The 24,672-nt window shown below is 39.3% G+C and overlaps 1 protein-coding gene across 1 annotated transcript in view; it reads right to left on the reverse strand.

Moving 5' to 3' along the window:
* Positions 1-439: 439 nt before the first annotated feature.
* Positions 440-24,672, reverse strand: part of COL5A2 (collagen type V alpha 2 chain) — a 173,457-nt gene continuing 149,224 nt past the window's right edge. Inside the window, exons 36-54 of the mRNA XM_065413206.1 lie at positions 21,677-21,730; positions 21,497-21,550; positions 20,271-20,324; positions 19,234-19,341; positions 19,078-19,131; positions 18,797-18,850; positions 17,297-17,458; positions 16,618-16,725; positions 15,366-15,473; positions 15,128-15,181; positions 14,664-14,771; positions 14,450-14,503; positions 13,055-13,162; positions 10,223-10,276; positions 8,756-8,863; positions 6,859-7,150; positions 5,579-5,766; positions 2,311-2,550; positions 440-586 (exon numbers count right to left, since the gene is read on the reverse strand). Of these exons, the coding sequence (XP_065269278.1) occupies positions 440-586; positions 2,311-2,550; positions 5,579-5,766; positions 6,859-7,150; positions 8,756-8,863; positions 10,223-10,276; positions 13,055-13,162; positions 14,450-14,503; positions 14,664-14,771; positions 15,128-15,181; positions 15,366-15,473; positions 16,618-16,725; positions 17,297-17,458; positions 18,797-18,850; positions 19,078-19,131; positions 19,234-19,341; positions 20,271-20,324; positions 21,497-21,550; positions 21,677-21,730 (2,109 nt within the window). The remainder of the gene's footprint in view (positions 587-2,310; positions 2,551-5,578; positions 5,767-6,858; positions 7,151-8,755; positions 8,864-10,222; positions 10,277-13,054; positions 13,163-14,449; positions 14,504-14,663; positions 14,772-15,127; positions 15,182-15,365; positions 15,474-16,617; positions 16,726-17,296; positions 17,459-18,796; positions 18,851-19,077; positions 19,132-19,233; positions 19,342-20,270; positions 20,325-21,496; positions 21,551-21,676; positions 21,731-24,672) is intronic.

Consider the following 24,672-nt stretch of genomic DNA (forward strand, 5'->3'; position numbering starts at 1 on the left):
TATTATAATCCAGAATTCACAAAAGTGCTCTACTTTTCTGCTATTCAATCTGCATCCAAGCAAAAGAAGTATTCCTTTGAGTTTTACAAAGCTCCACTTTTAAACTATCTGGATAGAATACCTATAAATTTTGAATTACACTCAAAGAAGGTGAGCAAAAAAGCCCTACAATTATCATTCAGATTTTTTAAAAGGGTAATCATTGGTCCTTTTTAAATTGTACTGCTGCACTGAAAAGTTGGTTTAGATCATTTAAAACTGAAGGTTTGTAAGTAAAATAAATATTCTGAAGGAGGCCAGGCATTTAAAAAGAACTGTATGTACAATGCTGATGCAATATCAGCCATTACTTCAAGAGTCTCAGGATTAACTTCCATCAGTCCAAGTTCTTGTGTTTAGTTGTTGTTGGTGGTGGTATGTTAATATTTTCCTCTTTCTTTTACACAAAACAAACCGGCCCAATCTCAATGCCAAATTCCTGGTCTGTATTACCAATGTCCACTGGGGCGATATCTATGATAGGTAAGCGTGCCACATTCTGTGTTCTGTATTCAAAGACAGTCTTGCCAATGTTCCCATTACGTTTCTGAAAAACAAGTGAGGGAAATGTTATGCCAGCAGAAGCCAACAATACTATCAGACAGTCCAGTTGGACCCTACTGTACCTCTACTGCACAATGCATGTCCTCTTGTACCGCACATTGCTTACTAAAGCTTTTTCATAAAAAAAAAATGCTTGCCCATTTGAGTCATCAGCTTCAGTCTTGAATCTTAAATAGCAATATTGCTGCCATAAAATTAGATTAATTTTGAAAGTAAAAGAAATTTCTTTTTGATGTATTAATACTGTACTGCTACATATAATAAACACTGGGCTAAACTTCTGTGAAGAAACAAGCAGAAAGTAAAGTTGGAGATGGTGGGGGCGTATTCTCATTCATTCCAAAATGAAAACTCATTTTACATTTCAAAAAATTATACAGAATTCCAGGATTTGGGCACGTAGGCTGAAAATGGTATGGTGCAGGAGGAGGATTTGGGCACGTAGGCTGAAAATGGTATGGTGCAGGAGGAAATTTAGAGCAGCACAAATATGAGTCTAAGGAAACGAAGGAACGAGAGCAGCAGAATAAGGACAATGGAGTTCAAAAATGCAAACTTTAACAAACACAGAAACTGGTAGGTAAGGTCCCATAGGAAGAAAATCTAAGGGAAAAAAGGCGTTCAGGAGAGCTGGTAGTTTCTCAAGGAGACAAGATTAAAGGCACAACTGTAAACTAAGCTAATGAGAAGAAAAGATGGAAAGACTAGTAAGAGGCTAATACAGCTCCATCTGAAAATCAAACAGAAATCCTATGAAAAATGGAAACATGGACAAATTGCTAAGGAGTACAAAAAAAAAAAAAAAAGCACAAGCACCTAAGGAGAAAATCCAAAAGGCTGAGGCACATAATAAGTTACACCTATCAAGGGACATAAAAGGTCATAAGACAAGTTTCTTTAAATACATTAGGAGCAAGAGAAAGACAAACGAAAGTGTAGGCCTGCTATTTAGTGGGAAAGGAGAGCTAATAATTAATGACATCTAAAGACTGAGGTGTTTAATGCCTATTTTGCTTCAGTCTTCATTAAAAAGACCAGATACTCAACACAATTACTATTAACAACGGGGGGAAATGAATGCATACCAAAATAGGGAAAGAACAGGTTAAATAATATTTAGATAAATTGGCAGGGCCTGATTAAATTCCTCTTATGGTATTAAGTAACCAGATTAAGCAATCTCAGAACCTTCCAGCCCTACATTTCTATGATCTAAACTGTTTCTTATTTACACTGTAGACTTTCTCTCTAGAAGATCCCTCCTTTCCAATTCAATCTAAGTAGAGGTACCAAAGGATTAGCAACTGTACACAGTATCTACGGTCCTACTTACTTGGCACAGAAACATTTGATTTTGGACTTATCTGGATTCTCTGGATGATCACACACAGTAGCAAAAGGGGATGGAGAGTGAAAGGAGGGAAGAAGAGACAGAGACCTTGTATAATAATAATAGTAACAAGTAATAATTCCTCTAAATTGTTTAGAGTTCAATTGTGTGTATCCAGCTCTGAAAATCTGGACCAAAATGTCTTTTCCACCTGTAAATCCTATTATTCTGACACCCAGGAAGAATTTCTGTAGTATTATTACATTAGAAATGTTCAATTCTGTGGATTTTTTCCAACTTGAGAAAGATCTGAAAATATTAAAGTCATTTATCTCTATAACACTTGATGAAATCAGTTTTGAAAAGTTAGAACTTACAGAGCAGCTGTCCTGAAGGACAGTATATCTAAATCGATTGTTTCCTTCTGCTTTGATCTCAAGGTCATTAGCACCCTTAAGAATTACAGCTTTCTTCAGGTTCTTAGACTGGTCATCCATGTACCCTATACTGTTCTTACAATGGTATGTGATATTCTGGGAGGCTTCCTTTGACAGAAGGCGCAGGAAGGTCATTTGGGTGACAGCTGTATTTGGTGACTCACTGTCTCCATAGACAAACTGCAAAGATACAAGATAGATTATCTCAGGTTACATGAATTCATATAAAGTTTGTGGATGTCAGTAATATTAATGGTTTCCAGACAAGCAAGTCCAAGAATCATTAGAATTCTTTAGTAATTTGCTACAAGCTAGGCACCCAGAAACTGAGGCCACTTTGGAAAATGTTGGCCATAACACATAGCACCTTTTTAGCTACGGCCCCGATCCTGCACTGAGAACCACATGCACATCCCAATAGATCCCTACCAAAGTGAACAGGATTCTGAATTGGCAAAAGGTCCAACCTGAGAAATTCAAAGCAGGGTCAATGCCTCTAACATTAAATGTAATAGCTCACTAGAGCAGCCAAATATATATAATAAATGTCAACCATAGAAAACATTTTAAAAATGTAACTATTTTATTGGAATTTTAGGATCTTATTTTACATACATTTTATTCAGTAATATCAATAGTAACCAAAGAAGTTTGAATTTATTAATCTAACTACAGATTTTATCAGAACACATTACTTAGACTGGAGCAGAAAGAATGCTTATATCTTGTGACCTTTATAGAACATTGTTAGCTATTTGCACTCTTCTCTGTGAATAATCAAAAATCAGCCAACATTTTGCTAATATTCTGCATTTTTCCCTTCCTATATATTTTTCATTTTATTCATATAGTTTGAGTGACTGCAATGTAGAAAATGTAATTTAATATTGGCTGGAAAATGTATACTTTCCACAAACCAGATAGTATACACAGAATGAAGAAAATCTTCTCTATCTGCAGTGTCTTCTTATAACATATGCTAGCTATAATCAGTCAAGTCTGGGAATTTCTTTTCAACTACCAGTCTCTAGAGTTTGCAAGTGAATATTATGAAGGTTATACTGGGTACCTATCAGATCTAAAGGTGTTGTCAGAATATTAAATATTCTTTTACAATTGTTCTTGGTCGTGAAATCTACCTCCCCTCCAGCATCAGATCATGGATTAAATATTCTCAAATCTGTAAAATGCTAAACACCTACTGTAAAATGCTAGCACCCAAAGCAACTACTGCCTTTAACGCCCTTCACAGGAATCCTTCATCATGATCTTCAGTGGCCCAGAGGGTGAGAGTTCTGAAGCTCACTCTGGAAGCCTGGTATTTTGCATGGTGATGTTATGTGAACATAATTAAGGCTAAGTTTTTGTCATGGGTACTTTTAGGAAATAATGAAAAATTCACGGAAGCCCGTGACCTGTCTGTGACTTTTACTAAAAATACCCATGACAGAATGGGTAGCCTGGACAGCTGGGGTGGGGGAGCTGGAAGCTACAGGGTCCCCCTCCACTGGTAGCTCCAAGCTGCAGGGGTCCCCCCTGCCTCCCACAATGGCCCAGAGCTCTGGGGATTCTCCCTGCTGCCCGCCGTCGCTGGGAGCTGCTGGGGTCCCCCCTGCCACCAGGTTCCCTGCAGCGGGGGTCCTCTTTGCCACCCACAGCAGCCATGAGTGGCAGATCCCCCTGCCATCTGTGGTGCGGGGAGATGCGGGGCTCCCCCCTGCCACCCCCGGTGGCTGGGAGCTGCAGGGGTACCCCCCAAGCTCCCTGCCTCCACAGCCGGCAGGGGACCCTGCAGCTTCCAGGCAGCGCTTGTTGAAGTCACCAAGGTCTTTGGAAGTCACGGATTCTGTGATTAAACATAATCAACAGGAGTTATGTCTGCATAGGGACTGCATGATTAGGCATTCTGATTCCAACATTTTGTTTGTGAAACCAGATTTTTGGGAACTAAATTAGGGATACAGAAGGAAGTTTTATATTTTTGAAGAGTAAACAATATATTTGAATCAAGTAAGTAACAACTTAAATATCAGACAGTCTGTCTACTAGTATTATAAAGTTCTTATCATGGCATGATCTGCTCAAAATAATAGGCAATATCCAATAACAAAAAGAAAGAATCCGGAGAAGAGCCTCCTCACAGGGCGGATTCAATTAAATCAAAGCAATTTAAATCAACAAGTGGGAAATTTGGATTTAAATATTTGATTTTTCTCATGTTTTCCATTTGTATTTTTTAGTTATTTTCCTAAAGACAAGTCGATTTTCATTGTCTGGTAATCATTAAAACATGTTGATTTGCAACTAAATATAGCCTTCACACTGGAGTTGGTGCTGCTTTTTGCTAACTACGAGAATACACTATATCTGTACACATTTATTTAAGCAAGTATGTAGCTTAACTTACATTTATTAATATTCTTAATTTTTACATTTTTATTATGTTAGAAAATGGTGAATGATGCATTTATTTATTAGTTGATTGGTTTTTCACTTGTGATTTATATCAAGCTCTATTTGGATGGAAATTCAAATTCAATTAAAATGTAGAAAAACAAAATTTTATTTCATTTTATTAAATAAAACGGTCTTAAATGTGCTACATATATAAGAAAAAAGTTTATCAAAAAGTTAATCAAAACATATTTTGTATTTAAAACTAACTGATTTATTAAACAAAGGAAATATCTATAGTTAGTGAATTAAACTGATTGTTTCTGATCACTATGTCCTAACAAGATTTGAAACTAGTAGATCTCATCTTTTCAAACCTAGTTTTTAATTCATATATTGGAAGAGGAAAACAAGTTTTCCTGCTTTTTCCACTCCCAATCATTTTCTTAACTTTGAATGAATTAATTATTGAACTGATATAGTTGAATAAACTTAAATAAAGAAAATATTCTCTCTGCATCTACAGAGATGCTACTGTTGTCAAAAGCTGGTTTAGTGCTTCAACAAACTATGGTTCCAGGTATTCCTTTAAAACTTGGCAGCAAATATATACTACTTACCATTATTTTAATAGATTATAAGAAGTTTGGGCTTTAACACAGGCTGTCAATTTCAAATTTAATTTTAAATGGCTTTATTTTTGAAAACAAATCTGCATTTAATTTAAATAAAAATATCTTACTTAAATTTTAAAAAATCAATGTTTAAAAATTTTATCACCCCTTTCTTATCCCATTTAAATATACTTAGTTACCTGTGATCCCCTGTTCATATCAAGGCCATACCATACAGGCTTGCGGTCCGATGATCTACTAGTCCACCATGTTTTGCGTGGTATGCTAGATGGGTTTGCAGAAATACAAGTCTCTCCAGTTTCCATATTGCAGTGGACTTTTACAGCATCTTCAACACAACCTTGGTTAGGGTCAATCCAATATTCTCCTACAAAACACAAAAAATGTAATCTCTGTTATATTAGTAAGATTCCTGAATTAATTAGGGAGTTATAATTAGGACTCTCTCTAGATATTACAAAACACAAGCTCAGCATTTACCTAATGTCTTTTATTTTGATGCCTCAAATGGCTAACCAGTTTAACTTATCAAAAAACAACTTGTGTAACTATATTGGGCATGATGTAACAACCCTCTACTTGTTTTAATGTACACTCCAGAGATAAGTTCAAGCACAATAGTTGGATCCGTATTTTAAGCACTTTAAAATTGGGGGTAGTTAGATCCAGAATTTTGCTTAAGCCCAGTTCTTAATTTGTAATGAAAGAGGTGCCGGGGCTCAAGCCATTTTTTTTACTTTCATAACTGACATGGCAAGCTCAGAGGTGCCAGGGCTATAAAATGCCAAGTCTAGAGGTGCCGGGGCTCAGTCCTGGCACAAAATAAGCACTGCTTAAGCCCATTAAAAAGCCCCTTGGCACTACTCTGATGGAACAAAGCAGACAAGCCTGGCACAGGGGGCACAGCTGCAGGAAAAGGGGAAAGGCTGGGGTTGCCCTCTCCCTAGCTGATCCTTAGCTGCCAGACAATTCTTATGGGGTGCTGGGAGCCAGTGTAACTTAGAGTAATTCCAACACACTATTCAAAGAACAATGAGGTATACAAAATCATGCTGGGTAAAGCACCCATGTTATTTTAGCAACTGAATGTATTATGCATCCAAGGGCAGCATTTAGCCTTCAATGCTTAATTATTATTGCCTCAAACACGCAATGTACCAGCTTATCACTGTGATCATACATACAGGAGTGGTACTCCAGTGTGATCACATTTACAGGGGTGGCACTCCAGTGAAATATCCAAGTGCCTTATGCAATAAAATACTGAAGAATAAACAACATTTTTGCAAGAGGTTTTTGAGCCCCTTAATTCAAAAGACCTGGTATGAACTACACCTATTACCAAAACAACCTATATCATGCATGTTTTCCCAGAGATCCTAAGAACAGAATGGCAATACACCTGGACAATGCAGCGTGTGCAGATACTGCATTATTAAATGTTGCATTTTATACACACCGCTTTTCTTGGATGGATGACAGAGCTTTAGATCATCACAAGTGCGTGCTGGGTGTTTCTTGGAGCCATCAGGGCTGCGCATGGTTTCAATCTGGCTACTCAGTGACTTCAGTGTGGCATGGACTCCTGGATCAGTTTTATTGTTGTCATCAGGGGCTGCTTCATCTTCAGTGAATTCTGGCAGTGGATCTGCCATACTGTCATCAAAGTGGCCCATAATGTCACCGATGGCAGCTGTGAGGTGACCTGGAGGGCCTGGGGGACCTGGGGGACCAGGATCACCTGGAGGACCCTAAAAATAAAAGTAGTAATAGAGATACACAAGATCCTTTCATTAGACAGAGTGGGGTATGGGACAGTATAGTTACTAAAAAGACAAGCCTAGCCAAAATCTCAGCTCCAATCACCCTCAAACTTAGGAAAAGTTCCAGAGCAACACTTCACAGCTGACTCCTGCCTCTAAGGATAGAGATAAGAGGATAGGCCCACACATCTCAGGGCTTAGACTGTCTCTAACTTTGTCTTGTACAGCGCTGAACATTTTGGCCTCAAATTCAGGAAAGCATTTTAGCATGTACATAGGGATACTGTACTAAATATGGGCCTTTGTTGGTGTTAAACAATGAATAATGCACTCTACAATGGGTCAAACCAAAACCTTGATATAAAGAGTCTTGAGCTTTAGGATTTGAATTTTGTGGCTTCTAATTCTAAATCTGATGTTGTGGTACCACCACAGGCACACCAAGATTTGGCTGTAAAACTCCCTTTAATAGTAATTAACCAGAGTTCAAAACTAATGTTCCAATTGTCCAACAAGAAGCATGCCCACCAATCTAATGCATTTTGTGTCTAGGAATTATGGTAAGAAATGTATTTCTTAATATGTTATTGTGAATTTGTAACTGAGGTAAGTATTGAGAGAAAGTAAAACTAGAAATAATAGTCTGAGATATCCCACCTTACTGTCTCAGCTACATATCTGATCTGTTTTATATTCAAGCTATAATAAAAACTCTACTCAAAATTCTGAACTCTGCAGCTGCTGTGGAAGTCACTTACAGGCTTAAGCCTGTTACAGTCTGCACAGGGCTTAAACCCTGAAGACCGGGGCATGCCCCGCCTGGGGCATGCCCCGCCTGGGATGAAGTCCCCGCTGGGACTCTAACTTCTAACTCCTAACTACACTTAACAACTACTTAACACTAACTACTATAAACAACTATTTACAAGGCCCTAAGACTCGAAGTCAGAAGAGATGAAACCACTAGCCCTTGCTATGGAGGAAAAGTGCTCCGACTAACCACCACGTGCGGTAAGAAGGAGGTAAGAAGTAACTGAGAGGGTGTAGGGCCGGCGGCGCCTGATATACTGACACATAAGCACGACACTCAAACGGGTGCCACAGCTGGTCCTACAGATACTGCTAAGGCAAAAATCTCCAATGGCCGCGCACGTGGGCACTCACACACCTAGAATATAATCGACATGAGCAAGCACTCAATTAGAGTCAATATCAGGAGAAATTCTCTAAGATTTATGAGGGTGTAGAACAGGCTCCCCAAGGAAGTGGTGAAAGTCCCATCTCTGGAGTCATTCGGAACTAGACAGGATAGCTCACTGGAAAGTGTATTCTAGAGAACTAACTAACACATCTTCTCTAACTTCCAGAGTAGCTTTTGATGGAAACATCTAACATATTATATTTCAGTTCACAAATGTCATGGCTAAAACCCTATCATCTAGATGATTTGTGGAGTTATAAGTAGTTAAGAAGCACTGATCTGTCATTAGGCATTACTCATAAATCTAAGATCAATTTTATAGAGTGTTCCTATGAGTTTTAACATCATAATACCAGAAGGCAGCTTATCTCCCCAAATTTCCATGAACTTACTTCAGGACCTGCTTCTCCTAGACTTCCTCTTACACCAGGAGGCCCCAGTGGCCCATGTGGTCCAGGATTTCCATCTTTGCCTGAAGGACCAACTGGACCTGGAGGGCCCTGAATAAAATTAGAGAATTAAAGATTGGTTTTAATAACAATCACATTCGCCAATCACTAAAATGCCTTTTATATTAAATGTAAATAACATCTCCTCCTGAAGCAATCCCATGATTTTTTTAAAGTAATGAATTTAAAAGTAGTAACTTGTTTTTTGTCTGAAGTTTAGAAGGTAGCTGAATTTTACCATATACTGGTACTTCTGAATTTCCCCAGCCTTAAGCCATAGAGCCAGGCAGGAGGGCTGAAGAGAACAGTAGAGGGAGATGCCTGCTGACTTCTAAAGATGGAGAGCCAGAACCAAGGGCCAGAAATGACTGAAGGCAGGGGACCAGCACAGGGGCTTACCTGCTGATGGCTCCACATTGGAGGGTTGGACGCTGGGGAAGAGTGTGAGAGCCTGTGGGAGTGCTCCCCTGGTGGGGATGATTCCCTGGTGAGGATGATCACCAAGCAGGGAGATTGTGGGGGTTCTTGCTAGGAAGAGCGGAGTTGTGCTCCAGCTGTGAGGTGTGCAGTGGCTGTCCAGACAGAAGATGACTAACAAGGAGCCTAGGAGTGGCAGAAGGAGCTGGAGCTATGTCACCACGGATATGTGGTACGTGCTATGTCAATATGATATAGCAACAGGATATGGGATTTGAAGGACTACCTGCACGGGGTTTGAGAGATGGACTGTAGTTTGGGACTTTTGTTATGGCTTATGTGGACTGTGTTTTGGTAATAAATGGACCCAAAGGAGTGGTATTAGTGAGGCAAAAGAGCTTGGAATGGAGTTACTGGGGATTCTGAAGGGGATACTGAGGCAGACACACCAGTCATGCCATAGCCTGACGCAAAAGGGTGCCCAGGAAGGGACCACCATATCACAGTATACTTCTGTAAAAGCTTTTGCTACATCAATTATTAAACAATAGAATTTATTTGAGTGAAAGAGAATAAGGCCAGGTCTACACCCAGCCGCTAGTTCGGCGGCTGGGAATCGAAGTTCTGGGTTCGATTTATCGCGTCTGGTCTGGACGCGATAAATCGATCCCGGAAGCGCTCGCCGTCTACTGCGGTACTCCAGCTCGGCGAGAGGAGTACCGCGGAGTCGACGGGGAGCCTGCCTGCTGCGTGTGGACTGCGTCTGAACCGCGGTAAGTTCGAACTAAGGTATGTCGACTTCAGCTACGTTATTCACGTAGCTGAAGTTGCGTACCTTAGTTCGAATTTGGGGGCTAGTGTAGACCAGGCCTAAGATAACCATTACATGGAGTTATTTTAGGCTAAGATCAACAAACGTCATCTGCCTAACAGTGAACTGTAAACAGAAATTTGATTGTTTCCATATTCTTATATATAACACAATGTACTCACTCTAGGGCCAAAAGGACCTGGAATCCCAGAACTGCCTTGTTCACCAATGGGACCCTAAGCAGAAAAAAATGATAATTTTATTATATTTTAAATCAAACATCACATTATCTTTAAAGAAATGTTGTGTAAACCTATAAAGCTCTGATTGCCAAAGTGAGCCAGGATGTGCCCAGGAAACATATGTAACAATTTCCCTCTGAGTTCTCAATCATTGTGCACTTTTAAGTCTCAATGTATTATTCTCTTTTGCTACGGTGACACAAAAACAATGGTCATCAGTAAGATAAGTAAAGTTTTTAACACTAGTACAAATCTATACACAAAATTATGTCTGAGGTTACATGCACAGAAAGTCTTTAGTTCGGTATTGTCCAATATTAATAACAACAATAAAAGGAAAAGAGGAACCAGCCAGAATCTTTATCCAAAGCTAAAACCAACTGATGCGATTCTGAATTGGGAAGAAGTTTCGGTTTGGTTATTTTGCCTGCTTGTTTTACTTTTGCCTTTGGCTAGGACCAGGGCATAAATACCACCCTGCAGCTGAAATCAAAAAGTACTGCAAAGTTGAACAAAGTTTAATGAGAAAGACCGTTCTTATCAGGCTTCTATTATGGAGATATACCTATACCTATCTCATAAAACTGGAAGGGACCCTGAAAGGTCATTGAGTCCAGCCCCCTGCCTTCACTAGCAGGACCAAGTACTGATTTTGCCCCAGATCCCTAAGTGGCCCCCTCAAGGATAGAGCTCACAATCCTGGGTTGAGCAGGCCAATGCTCAAACCACTGAGCTATTCCTCCCCTCAATACTACTCCACAGTTTGCATGAGAGGGACCTTAAAGAGTTCAAATAGGTTGTTGAGAAGCATCTGAAATTCTGTGTGCTTATTTAAAAACAGCCAAGAAGAGCACCTAAACATTTTTTTTAAGGTTCACTAAGCATCCCATACTTCTGGACAGTGGTTCTTCAGTCACTGGCTACAATACAGGTGATGAAAATGAGACAGGCACAATTCCTGCAGGAGCACAGCTACTACAATACCATTTGAAAGAGCACAGCATATGCTCCTGTGCTCCCCCAGGCGCTGGGCCAGGGCACCCCGGGTGGGTGGGTGGATGGGGGCATCCATGGATCTGTCCTTTCTTTGGTGTCCAGTGCCATTGGCAATCCAAGAATCTTATACTCATTCCCTTTGCCTGAGCCCATGAGATGCTGAGCAATCTCAATGCCCACTTACATCTAGTATCAGAGGGGTAGCCGTGTTAGTCTAAATCTGTAAAAAGCAACAGAGGGTCCTGTGGCACCTTTAAGACTAACAGAAGTATTGGGAGCATAAGCTTTCGTGGGTAAGAACCTCAGGTTCTTACCCACGAAAGCTTATGCTCCCAATACTTCTGTTAGTCTTAAAGGTGCCACAGGACCCTCTGTTGCCACTTACATCTATTTTACCTGAACTAACTAATCTTTTTGTTTTATATATTACCAATCACGGTAGTATTTAAGTGTCTTTTAGAAGAGTTTTAAGTTTCAGGGTAGTTTATGCTCTTTGCTCCACAGGTTTGTTGAGATGATGAGACCTGGGATATGTTGGCCAGAGAGTACAAGATCTAGGGCAGATCTACACTACAGGGCTAAGTCAACCTAAGTTACGCAACTCCAGCTACGTGAATAACGTAGCTGGAGTTGACGAACCTGAGGTCAACTTATTGCAGTGTCTACATCGCGCTGGGTTGATGGGAGAAACTCTCCCGTTGACTTACCTTATGCTTCTCGTTCTGGTGTCAACGGGATAGCAATCGGTGGTCGATTTAGTTGATCTTCACTAGACCCGCTAAATTGACCCCCGGTTGATTGATCGCCGCAATGTCGATCCACGTTAAGTGGTGACTAGCCCCTAGTAATGATAGGACAAAGACCAGGAGGAAGACCCAGAAAAAGGTGGTTCAAGACGCTGAAGGAGGACACAAGAAAGGTCAGGATCAGCTTAGAAGAAACACTCAATAGGAATGCTTGGAGATGAAGAACAAGAGCCACTGACTGCAACTAACAGAACAAGGTGAATACAAAGAAGACAAAGGAATTTTGTTGAGGAGGCAGAGAGGGTTGGAATATTTTGGGGAGCTGACGGGTGCGCAACATCTAAGATGCTGAACACTTTGCTTGCTTTGCTTCACTGATCACAAGAACTATGATTGCACTCAGCCTCTGCACAAGGACACTAAGAGTTGAGCCTCTGACACATGCAGGGCCAGGTGCACGCTGGTTCATGCTATATAATTTTGATAAAGCAGAACTGCTAACAAATGCAGTAAAAATACTGTGGCATCGGCTGTGCATGGAACAAGTATCACAGATTATTTATAATTACCAATATCAACAGAGACCACACAGATTTCTATGTTGTGTACAAAAGTTACTGCTTCTTAAATGGTTAGTTCTTTGGGGAAGAGAACCATGTTTTTCTATATGTTTGTGCACTCCCTAGTGTATTTGGTATGCTAACATTAATATTAACACCGATGCTTACAGCAGCAGCAGCAGCATGCAGACTGCTCAGGTTGACTAACATGAAGTTATAATTTGCATAAATCTACTTGATGAATGGGGAACAAGAAGTAAATTTGACAATTTATTGCATTGATATTAGAAATGTATAATATATATATATTGGAAACTACAGACAGCCAGGGTACCAGAGAGCGGCTGTCTGGAAAGCATATTTATTGTAATACACTGTGCAGATTTTCCCTTTTGGTTCATTTTTAATATGAAAGTCTTAACAGATGTGTTATATTTTTCTTTTCTTGCTAATTAACTAAAACAACTTACAGGAGGACCAGGAAGACCTTGAAGACCAGTGAAACCTCTATGACCCTTCTGGCCCCTGTCACCTCGGTCTCCATTGTCACCTTTGTCACCACGAGGACCTTGGGGACCCTATAGATACAAAAACAGTCAAATAGAGGATTCTAAACTAAGAACAAACCTTACTTTGCTCTGGACACTAATGTCTGACACTGTTCACTTCTAAAGGCAGAAAGCAGCAGGCCGTGTTTACATATTAGAAAATGCCACATACCTAAATAAAATAGAGTTGGTTACATTAAAATTAATCCTTACTGTTTACCTATCTATTTCATACATTCAAAAATACTGGTACTAAGAATAGTGAAAATATTATATAATATTATATACTTATAACAATATTCATTCCATGCTTGATAGTGGGAAGCATTGTTATGGAGAGGATTAAAATGTTATGAGTAAAGATGATCTCCATGTTTGTATCTACCGGCCTCTTTTTTCAGTATCAGAAAGGAAAGTGTCTTCACTTCTCACAACTAGCTACATACCCAAAGGCTCCTGCAGTCTTTATTAAGGTAAACTTACATTTGAAACATCAATGGGATTTTTGCCTGGATAGGGACTACAATATTTGAACTCAAGCTGCTCAAATGAGTTTGTTCCATAATTATTTAACTCCAAGATCTTGAAATTTTTAAACTTTTTAAATTGGTTAAAATCACTCAAAATATTTCTTTGGCTTACACTTTTAATATTACATTTTCCAGTTTAAATCTCATGCTAGCCTAAGAACAGCATTTGAAATTTATAATAATTTTCAGTAAGTTTTAGATACTGAACAATCTACATCTTGAAACCAGAGTGAACTTTTAGAAAACGTCAAACAATCTCTGCTTTTCCTTCTTCACCTATGTCTTCTGATTAGAAATGTCAAAACTGGATTCTCATATTTGAACCCCCTTTGAATTTCAGGGGTGTTTCATGAGAACAGCCGATTTTGTAATATTTCTGCCATTTTAGTCTGAAATCTCACGAAAACAACACATAATATTTCAGCATCATAAAATTCTAACCTGAATCCAAATCCTGATTTGGCCTCACACTGTGAAACACAAACCCTAGACCTAAGCTAATTCAGGTCCAAATACCACCTGCTTGGCCACTCTCTGTTGCATCATGCAAGTAAAGAAACTTTGAAGATTCTTGTTACCTCTGTTCAGTCATGTTTTACAGACAATGCACTGTCATAGTCAACCAGTTGGAGAATCTAAAAGGATTATATAACTCAGAAAATGTTCACTATTCATTAGGAGTCAGCTCTCTAAAGCTTCTAAATCTAGCTTTTCTTGCCCTTTTGGTAGCATTTAATGTAAAAGTAATTTGGTTTGGGCAACAGTAAAGCAATTGCACAGAACTTACAGGCAAGCCTCGTTTTCCAGCACGACCGGGTGGACCCAGTGGACCCCGCGAGCCCTGCACAGAAATGCATGGACATGTTACGGGAAGCAATGCAGCATACCTTTATAGCATGCAGCATACCTTTATAGCACATCTTTTCATAGAATATGTCCAAAATTATAATACAGCCATACATGAAACTAGTAAAAAAATCTGAAATAAAGTCCCTACTTACTGGTTCACCTCTTTGCCCTGCTTCTCCTGTAGGGCCAACTGGTCCTGGAGTTCCTGGGCCACCCTGCGCACCTGGTAAACCGGCAGGTCCAGGTTCACCACGATCCCCCTACAAATCATCACAATTTACTTACTGTGTATTTAAAAAATGGGACCGGACTACATCAATAGACTTTTCTATCTCTATGGTTTAGTACAATGATTACGATTAGTTGGGATATTCATGCTGTCAGCTCTCAAGAGCGAGCTCCCATGGGAAGGACGGTTTTAGCTAGGGTTCCCCAGCTTTGAAATCTGTGTCCTCTTGCAGCCCATCAGAGTCCTGGTTTGTGATTGGAATGTGGATTTACGACAAGCTCTCTGTATGGGGAATCCTAGGAGACATGCAAGGGAAAGAATCTGCCACAGACCCAGAAAAGAATGGAGATTTACAGCAATGGCTTAACACTAATAACATATTCTTACACGTTCTCCAACTGCTCCATCTCGTCCAGGAGTACCATCATTACCAGCAGGGCCCTAGAAGTGTGAAAGGTAAAAATAGGACCATGCTTAGTTGACTGTGTGAGTTGCAGGGAACAATGTTACATTTGCCCAAAGATGGACTAGGAACTAGCAGGTCTTTCCCAGCTCTAACTATGACTCTAGGCCATAATTACAGCAAGTCTGTTACTTTTGCCTGTTACTAGGCCACAATACTTACTTCTGGACCAGGTTCACCTACTGGACCACTGGCACCTGATTGGCCAATAGGCCCTGAGGGACCTTTATCTCCTGGTGGCCCCGTTGAACCCTGTTTTCCTGGTGTTCCCTAAAAAGATAAGAAATACCTTATCAACCATTTAATGTAATGAAACAAAGAGAACTCAAAAGAAAAGATCACCAGTTGTTAAACTTTATGGTTATGAATCCAGTCTTAAGAACTACCAATATTTGTAGCTTTCAAAACTTCCGGATGGAAGAATGTGTTCTAACAGATTTTGAATATCCTTTTGATTTGTTGTATAGTACTAAGCAATTTAATTGCACTTTTAAAATTAACCAACCAACCTAGTGGAATAGTCTTTTATCGACTTTGAGGTCAGCATTTCTGATTGGAGCTTTAAAAGAACCAGATCCTTTGTTATGTTATGCAAGTTCCATGGTGGACTAACGCTCCCTAGATTGTTGGACCAACTGGGAGCCTAACCAGCCTCCAGCATATCTTAAAGCAGCTTAAACACAACTGTTGGCTTGAACCTTTATTGAGTCAGACAATCCATCTCCAGACCAACATAACTTCTGATTAGTAACCTTGGGACAAGCTCCGGTTGAGATTGTAAACTGCTTGTATAACTGCATAAGCTAGTTTCTCTTGAATGCCATCCCCTTTAATAATCACTAAAGGAGAAGCTTTTTTCTCCCTCATCAAGCTTTCAAAATATATTACAAGGAAAAAAACCAGAACTTTTGGAAGTTGTAGAGTTCACTGACAATTGTAACTACAAATTACGTGGTATGGGTCCCATTGCTCTATGTTTAACAGAATTTCAGCCTGCTCAACCTTGTTAGCCTGTAGTATCTGGGCTAAAAGACAAAAGTCAAAATGTTCAGACTTGAGTTCTTATTTGGGCACCTAAGTGAGTGGTCTGATTTCTAAAGGTGCTGCTGCCTAGTAAGACGTGCCTGATTTGGAACGTTTTGACCAGAAGCCTCACTACGACTAAAGATTCTCCTTTAGCTCAGATGGACAAGGTGTTTGTCTGGTGGGTTCCATTCTCCATGCCATGTATGTGTGGTTTAGTTATTAACCATACCTGTAGACACAATGCCACTGATTCTTTACACAATTAGATCCCTCTAATATTGTCCTGTTTCTGTGTAGGAGCTAGGAAGAAGGCACATAATATCACAAAGGTGAGCAGAATACTTCAGACAGTGTTGCTAGGTGAAATATTGACTGCATTGCTACTCACACCAGGGCCAGGCAGGCCAGGCATGCCTCTCTCACCTCGCTGACCTGGCATACCAACAATACCTCTCTGACCAGTAGTTCCAGCTGGACCTGGGGGGCCATCCGGACCCTGAAATTGACAAAGGATATAACAGGGTTACCATCATTTTCAGAATCAATAACAACAATAATAATAAGGCAGAATCTCTAGAATTTAACTTAATCTAGAAGGAGTTACCACCATTGAAACCTGTTTTTTACAAGAAGCAATATTATGACAATGTGCACAACTGGTTGGTGATGTGTTATATTTGCCATCAGGCCTAAAGTGTCCAGACTGGACAATGTGTAAAATTATCTCCAAAGGTCAAAGGAGTTAAAATGCAATTGGAAAATCCAGTTAAAAGAAAACATGAATAAAAATGAATGTCTAGGACCCACTAAAAGTTGTTTCTTTTACATCTGAAATATGCATTAGGTGTGCGCGCAAGGTGCAAAAGGTGACATGAAGCAGAGGGTGGAAACTCAGAAGATGCTATAGAAAGTTGAAGTGCATTTAAAGCTACATTCTGTATGGAACATATGCTGTGCTCTTGTAGATTCTATTCTTGTTTCAAGACGGTACAAAGATTGGGCATTTCAATACATTTCATTAAAAAGCTGCGTGGCTAAAAAGCAAATATAAAGACAAAAGCACTTACAGGTTGCCCATCTTCCCCTGAGTCTCCTTTGTCTCCAGGGCCGCCAGGTGGCCCAGCTGGTCCTCGATCTCCCACTCGACCGTGTGCACCTGGATCGCCACGAAGACCTGGAGGGCCTTCTTTTCCTGGGTCCCCAAGAGGCCCAGCAGGCCCCGGAGCTCCCTAGCAACATTAAAAGACCCCAATTACAATAGATTTCTGATCAAATAGAACAAATCAGAGAAATAGTTGGGTTCTGATCAACTAAAAATAAATAAGTACAAAGGAAGGACCAGCGTGCAAACATAATTTTATCATATAACAGCTAACACAGTGCTTTCTCTTTAATAATGTGTGATGAACTCCCAAGACTTGCAAATGATCTCCAACTTTCATGCCTTACACGCCATTTTGGATTCCCTCCTCTAAAGAAGGAATTATTCATCCTAGAGCTGGACAATTAGTGCCATAAAATTCCACAAATATTCATTCAAAATTTCTCCACTCACACCAGTGATAGCATTTTGTATCCATTTTTCACTCACTTTCCATAGACATGAATTATTTTGATGCCATTGAACATGATCAGTTCTCATTTTTTTAAAGTAATTTCTTACATTTATGTTATGCCTTTGATCCCAAAACAGCCCAAAGTGACTTATACATGACAGGAATCAGATCAATCCTGGGACTTTCCTCTTTAAGAAGAAAATCCAAAATGGCAGTCATGTTATGGGAGGTCTGAGGGATAACATAAAATACTGTATGTGTGCATGGATCCCCCACATTTCTTCAAAGGATGGCAAAGTACATTCCTGTTTATACAGAGCATATGTTATATTAACAAATGTGCTTTGACATCACTTCACTTGTTCCACTGCATGTGACAACCACAAAATGAACTTGAGCAAATTTGGTATTTCTCATTAATACACTCAGACAGGGCCGGATCCTAATTTGTCAAGCCAACAGGGGGAAATTACACACAATTCTTTAACCACAGTGTCACTGAGAAAAGTTTAAACATAGGATGTACTTTTTGCCTTCTCTGTCATTTTTTAAAAATGGACTGTGTGAGCAATTTCACTGATGAGCTGGCACAAGAAAGGCCCTGTTGCTTGTATAGAAAATTCCCTCAACACCAAGAATTATAAGGAAGGAAGCAGGGCGTGACTTGGGATTTTTTTTTTTTTTTAAATTTCACTGCAAGTGAACAGTTCAACCAAGAACAGCTTTACTATCTCAAGGCCTGATCCAAAGTGCACTGAAATAAACTGAAAGACTTTCACTGACTTCAATAGGCATTGGATCAGGCCCACAATTAAAAGGCTTTGTTTGATTTACCACCTAATCCTGCACACACTGAAGTCAAGGGAAGCATGCTATTACTTTCAATGGGCACAAGATCAGGCCATGAATACTGTAGGTCTTTACAAGTTCCAATGTCTATGATTCTCTGATTTGTTCAGGTGTCTAACTACCATTTTTTAAAATGTACCTATAAGAATAAGTCTCACTTACAGTAGGTCCGGGAGGTCCAACTCTTCCAGCAGAGCCAGGGAATCCTGTAGCACCCTAGAAATACATTTTGATATAAGCACTAGAAAGAAATATGGCACTGGTTACACGAAATGTTCTCAGCTCACTGAGCAATCAACTACAACTGATCTAATTATTAAATATGCAATACAACTCAGATTAAGAAAGATTTAAATATTTCCAACAAAATTAAACCCATGCCCCTAGTGTAAAAAGGTGCTATTGCTTTAATCCAACTAATTTACAAAAGCCAAAGTACTTACAGGTGGACCCTGAGTACCTCGACCACCTTTTAGACCAGGAACACCATGAGGACCCTAAAAATGAGAAACAGATGGGCCATAATGAACAGCAAAGAACATTTAAAATGAGAAAAATTGACACAGGTCATTGTTTTCCTTGTTTGCTTTTTTACTTACCGGTGGGCCAGGAGACCCAGAAAGGCCCTGTGGTCCCGGGGATCCAGCATCCCCTTTCTGTCCAGGTTCCCCAGGTTCACCTTTCACACCTGGTTGACCATCAGGGCCCTATGAAAAATAATATAAAAAAGTCAGATCAGGTTAGAGAACACCAATCCTTTCCTATTTGATAGTCAATATACACTATGGGAATCCATTAAAAAAGAGGCGAAAAAATCAGTCCAGCACATAGACTAGTACCGTAGCTCAATGGGACAGCAAAAGTAAATTGTAATAGTTTGCCACTAACTTTACTGTGTCATAAGTGTTTTATGTGAAATTCTGTGGAGTCAGTTAACCATATTCCATAAAATAGTTTTCTAACCTTGTTTATATTTCTCTCTTTTCTTAAAACCTTAGGATTTCTCTTCAATCTTCATCTCCATGTTGCACATGTCTAAAGGTTTAAGGGATTAAACTCTCACTACCTGTTTTATTGCCTCTTTTCCAAGGGAAATTGATGCCTACCTCTCTCTCCTGGAAGTTCAATAAATTGTTTGGAGGAAAGGGGCCATTTCCCAGGTGCCCTGAAACTCACTAGGAACCAGTGTCAGACTTGTGGGAAAGGTTGTTGCACTCACAGATCTCCCAATTATTTTCATGAAGACCCTGGCCAGTTTCCTCATGTATCACAAACTCCACTGCACGTCTCGTCTACCTTTCAGTGGATGACACTTTATGGTGTTCCTTTTTTAATCTCAAAGGAAACATTTTCATACATTAAAAATATATGTAATCTAGTTAACAATGATATAATCTTGTCAGCAAAATAATTTTCAACTGTCTGGGGTATTTACTGGCTCACTATTTTACATGAAATAATCGCGGGGGGGGGGGGAGAGGGAGGGAGGAAGGAAGAGTTCTTTTTGAAACAGAAATCTGACTTTGTTCCAGAAATATTTCCAAATGGTTTAGAATCCATTAAACAAAAGTGATTAAGCAGCATTTAAATTTAGTTTATGATTAAAGGAAATAGATTAGAATCATATGACACATACCGGAGGACCAGCAAAACCAACAGCACCAGTTGGGCCATTTTCACCACGGGAACCCTGGTGAAGAAATTAAGAATCTTTATGTTTCAGGTGGTATAAAAGGCTTGTTGTATGGAGTATAATCTATACAGCAGTGTAGCAGAAAGGATGTAAACAATTTCCTGTTATACGTGCTATATTAACTATAATCGCACAACTGGGTTTTTAAGAAGAGTCATGTGGTGTAACTAAGAAGGCTTAGTAAAATACCTTTGGAAATACATCCTTCTAAAACTAACAAAATAGCCAGTTGAGGTACACATGTAACTAAATAACTCAGTAGGCCAAGTTCAGCTCTCTGTTGTTGTGTAATTGATAGCAGAATTTGGCCTAATGTATACATTTTATGTGATCTATTATTCCATTCGGTTAGATTGGAATAAAAATAGATGTTGGTTTCATTAACCATGGGATTCCAAAATTATGGGACCAAAGGGGCTGTAAAGCTACCATAAGCACACAGCTGAGGATTCCTTACTATGTGTGGCTAAGGGAGAAGGGGAGTGCCTGAATGTTGCTGAGCGCCAGCACTCCCCAGCTGGTGTAATCATTGCTCTAATTTACACTTGTAATGACGTGCTCTAATTTATGATGGGGGCTGAATCAACCCCCAGCAGGATCAGGGACTGGGGAGTGCAAAGGCCCCCTTTGCCGTGACACCTGCCTGGTCAGACCCCAATGCCCAAATCGTCAAAAATAACCCAGCTCTGAAATATGTGAAATGGACAATATGACATAATTGGAATTATTATACTTCTTTTAACCCCTCCTCCTCCTTAACATACATAAATAGAGTAAAATGTTAGGGGTATGCTTTAAAAAAGGCTCATGTAATTAAAATAATGAGCATACGGCACAAAGTTTTCAGATGTGAGGAAAGCTGTAGTAGCTCAGTTGTCAGGTTACCCTGACATCTATGACCGGATAAATGAGATCTGAATGCCTGCAACTACAGTTAGTTTTATGGGTTCACAGTAGCAAGGCAAGAACTGCAGCTTATGTCTGAAGAGCCATTTAGTATTTTGGAGGGTGCAAGGAAAAAAAGAGGAGGAGAAGATGAAAGAATAAAAGCAGGAAAGAGAAATAACTGGAGACCATGTACAATGAACAATGACAAATGCTGTTAAATATCAGCCCCCTAATGAGATTTGGTAACACTGGGTCTGAAGAAGACAGATATGTTTACTCACAGGATTTCCACGGGAGCCTGGGGGGCCAACTAAACCTCGAGGACCAGGTTCACCCTTTAAATAAAGTTAACAGGTTGTTATTTCCAAAATAACTTATCAGAATAGCAGCAAACATGAAAATAACGTGATTTTATTAGGAGAATTCAAATATCAACTAGCTCTGTATAAAAATCCTATTACCTTTTCACCAGTAGGACCTGCTGGACCCATTGGACCTATTGGACCTGGAAGACCCTGTTGAACAAAACAATAGGAGGTGTTTCAGTGAGAAGAGTAAAGATTCAGAATTCCCGGCATCAAGACTTAGTTTATTTTAATGTTTCCTTCTGCATTTTTGCATTCTTGAAATTCCTCCCCTTTACCCCTGAAGTTCTGTTTGGTCTTTGTTTTAATTGAGTACTTGCAGCCTAAAGTAAGCTGCAGCCTAAATAACCCTGTTCTTTGAGACACATCTACTATCTCCCCTTTCATAGCCACACAGTCCACACTTAAAAACCCTGCTCTCTCTGGACTGACTTTATTTTTTCCTTTACATAGTATTTATGAAGAAGGCCTAATGATCAAAAAGTCCTTTCTTTATTTTCTCTTTTCAGGAGGACATGAAGAAAGACCTTTTGTCTCATTTGCACAGAGGCCCTCCATACCTCTGCACTTCCTTGTTATCAAGTCCTTAACTCTTTAAATTAAAAAAAAAGCCGCTACTTATGAAGACTCATTTATTCCTATCAACCAACCTCTCCTAAAAAATGTCCCTTTTCCCTTTTGTATGACATTTAGGATAATTGATTTCAAGCTATTTCTCTCCCCGACCAATCTATTACCTACATTTAATGAGCCTGCAACAATAGCCAGACAGCCTTTATGAATACTTAGATACACCAATTATGATTTTCCTTCAATGGAAGCAGAATGTCAAATTACTGGTCTATGATAAAAACTCCCTACACCACAATGCTATCTGTGTCACGTGATACATAAGTACACTGAAAATTTAAAAATGAAAAGCTATTTGATCATTGTCAATGCGCCACTGACAGGCTATCTGCAGAAGTGTTTCAGCAGAAGGATCTAAAAGTTAGTTCATCATACTCACACTTACTTGATCACTGCCCCAAATAGGCATGCAACAATTCTCCAAAAAGGGCCATACTTTTGGAGTTTAATGTACTCAAACAACATAAAAAACACATAATATCATTTGAAAGCTTATTTTGTGTATGTTTAGATGAGATATGAAGTGGAGCTGTCAAATGATGTCATAAGCCTGTAGACAAGGTGAAACAACAGTACCCAAAATGAGAAAATATCATTTTTTGCACAGTTCCAGAAACACTACAACATGACTATGGCCGTAGTTTTTATTGTTTAAGATCATTTCAACATCGTAATGTGGCTTTTATTGGCCAAAGCTACCAAATGACAATGTATAAAAAGATTTTTATTGTTTTTGTATGGGCAGGTATCTTTTTTTCAGAAATGATGAATCTGTTTAACATGTGGCAAAAATGGAGAATATCAACATTTTGCAATATACTAACATAAAATGTTTTCACACTACATATTCTTAATTGTCAAAGTATCTCACAAATGTTTATAACAGTTTTCTATATTTTCAACTGAAATTTGCTAACCAGATCAGCCTCACACTGAAGGTTGTGCACCAGTAGCAATAGATTGCATGCCCACAGCTCGTACTGCTTAGCGAGTAGATACAAAACGTATCTAAATTCCTAATGTAAAGATTGTCCAGTTGTAAGCTTTTGTACATACAATGTAACATCTAGTCTGCATGGTAGACAATTGCCTATGCATGCAGTACTAGGCTTTGAAATATTATAGAAACTAGATTTTAATTCAGTGATATTTATGCACAGATCAGTATTAGAGATGACAACACACAGCTTCATATTGGGCTTCAGTCAAAGTGGCTCCCTAAACAAAAATGGCAATTTTGATACTAACATACAGATCTAATTGATATCTAATTTAGCATGGTCTGTATACTAGTACAAAATGAAAAATGATGGTAGTGGTAATGCTAACAATATACTTTAGGAACGTTACCTCTACTGGGAAGTTACAGTATATGACGACATGGAGGATATAAGCCCCTTAACACTTACATCATGGAGAAAAGGACTCTACAAACTTAGAAAAAAATGTTATTTGTCAAGAAAATCAAAACAATGCAAAATTGTCAAAAGCCGCCTGTGCTGGACAGAATTCTGTGATTCTGGCAACAGAAGCCAGGAAAGATAAATTGTATTGGGGGCTACTGGATGAGTTTTCTGGTTTAGATGATATGCCACCAATACTCTATTACATGGCTTGCTTTCAGAAATACATGAGCAAGTCAAATTTGGCACATTCAGCCAGTCAGAGTTGTACTGAACCCATGAAAGAAAACAGACTCTCAATCTGATCAGAGTATCATGTTCACCTGCTTTCATAGCCACCAGAGCAAACATGTCCTCCAGGGTTGGTCCTGTTGCATTGTTTGCTTGAGGAAAACACAGAAGAAAGACGAGAAATGCCATAAAATAAAAACATTTGAGAGAGCAACCAACCTAAGGGAGGCAGCACTACAAAAAGGAGATGATGACATGTTGAGCAGAATATCAGTGAAGTCAATGAAAGACTTGATTGCCAAGGATGCAGTTTATCACTCAACATGTCTTTCTTCCTACTTGAGTAAAACAAATCTTAAAGCAAAACCATCTAGTTACTCTGCAACAATACAGTCACCTTATGACAGCATTTTATCAGCTGGTTGAAGAGATAGACAATGATTGTATGTACAACAAGAAGGCTCTTCTCCTGTCCTAGCTGCTACAAAAAGATGTAAAGCCTTACTTCCCTTAGATGTAGAAACTGCAGGCTATTCCAGTAGCAAATTACAGGCAAGATTAGAAAAACACTGTGGTTCTGTAATTTCATTCCATGCACAGCATGGACAAGGCAAGTTTGCCACTGTTTTATGAAGTGCAGTAACATTAGCTGATGCTATCCAAGCTGCTAGTAATCTGAAGCAGAAACTTAAGCCACCCAAATGTTTTGTGGATGTTCTTGTGGCGAGTGAGCCTGATGAACAGCTTTCAAATGAACAAGTGGTTTTCTATAATGCTGCTTCAATCCTTCAGTCTGAAATAGCCAAAATGAAAGCCTCCGAATATATT

Source organism: Emys orbicularis, chromosome 11 (assembly GCF_028017835.1).
Source record: "Emys orbicularis isolate rEmyOrb1 chromosome 11, rEmyOrb1.hap1, whole genome shotgun sequence".
NCBI lineage: Eukaryota > Metazoa > Chordata > Testudines > Emydidae > Emys > Emys orbicularis.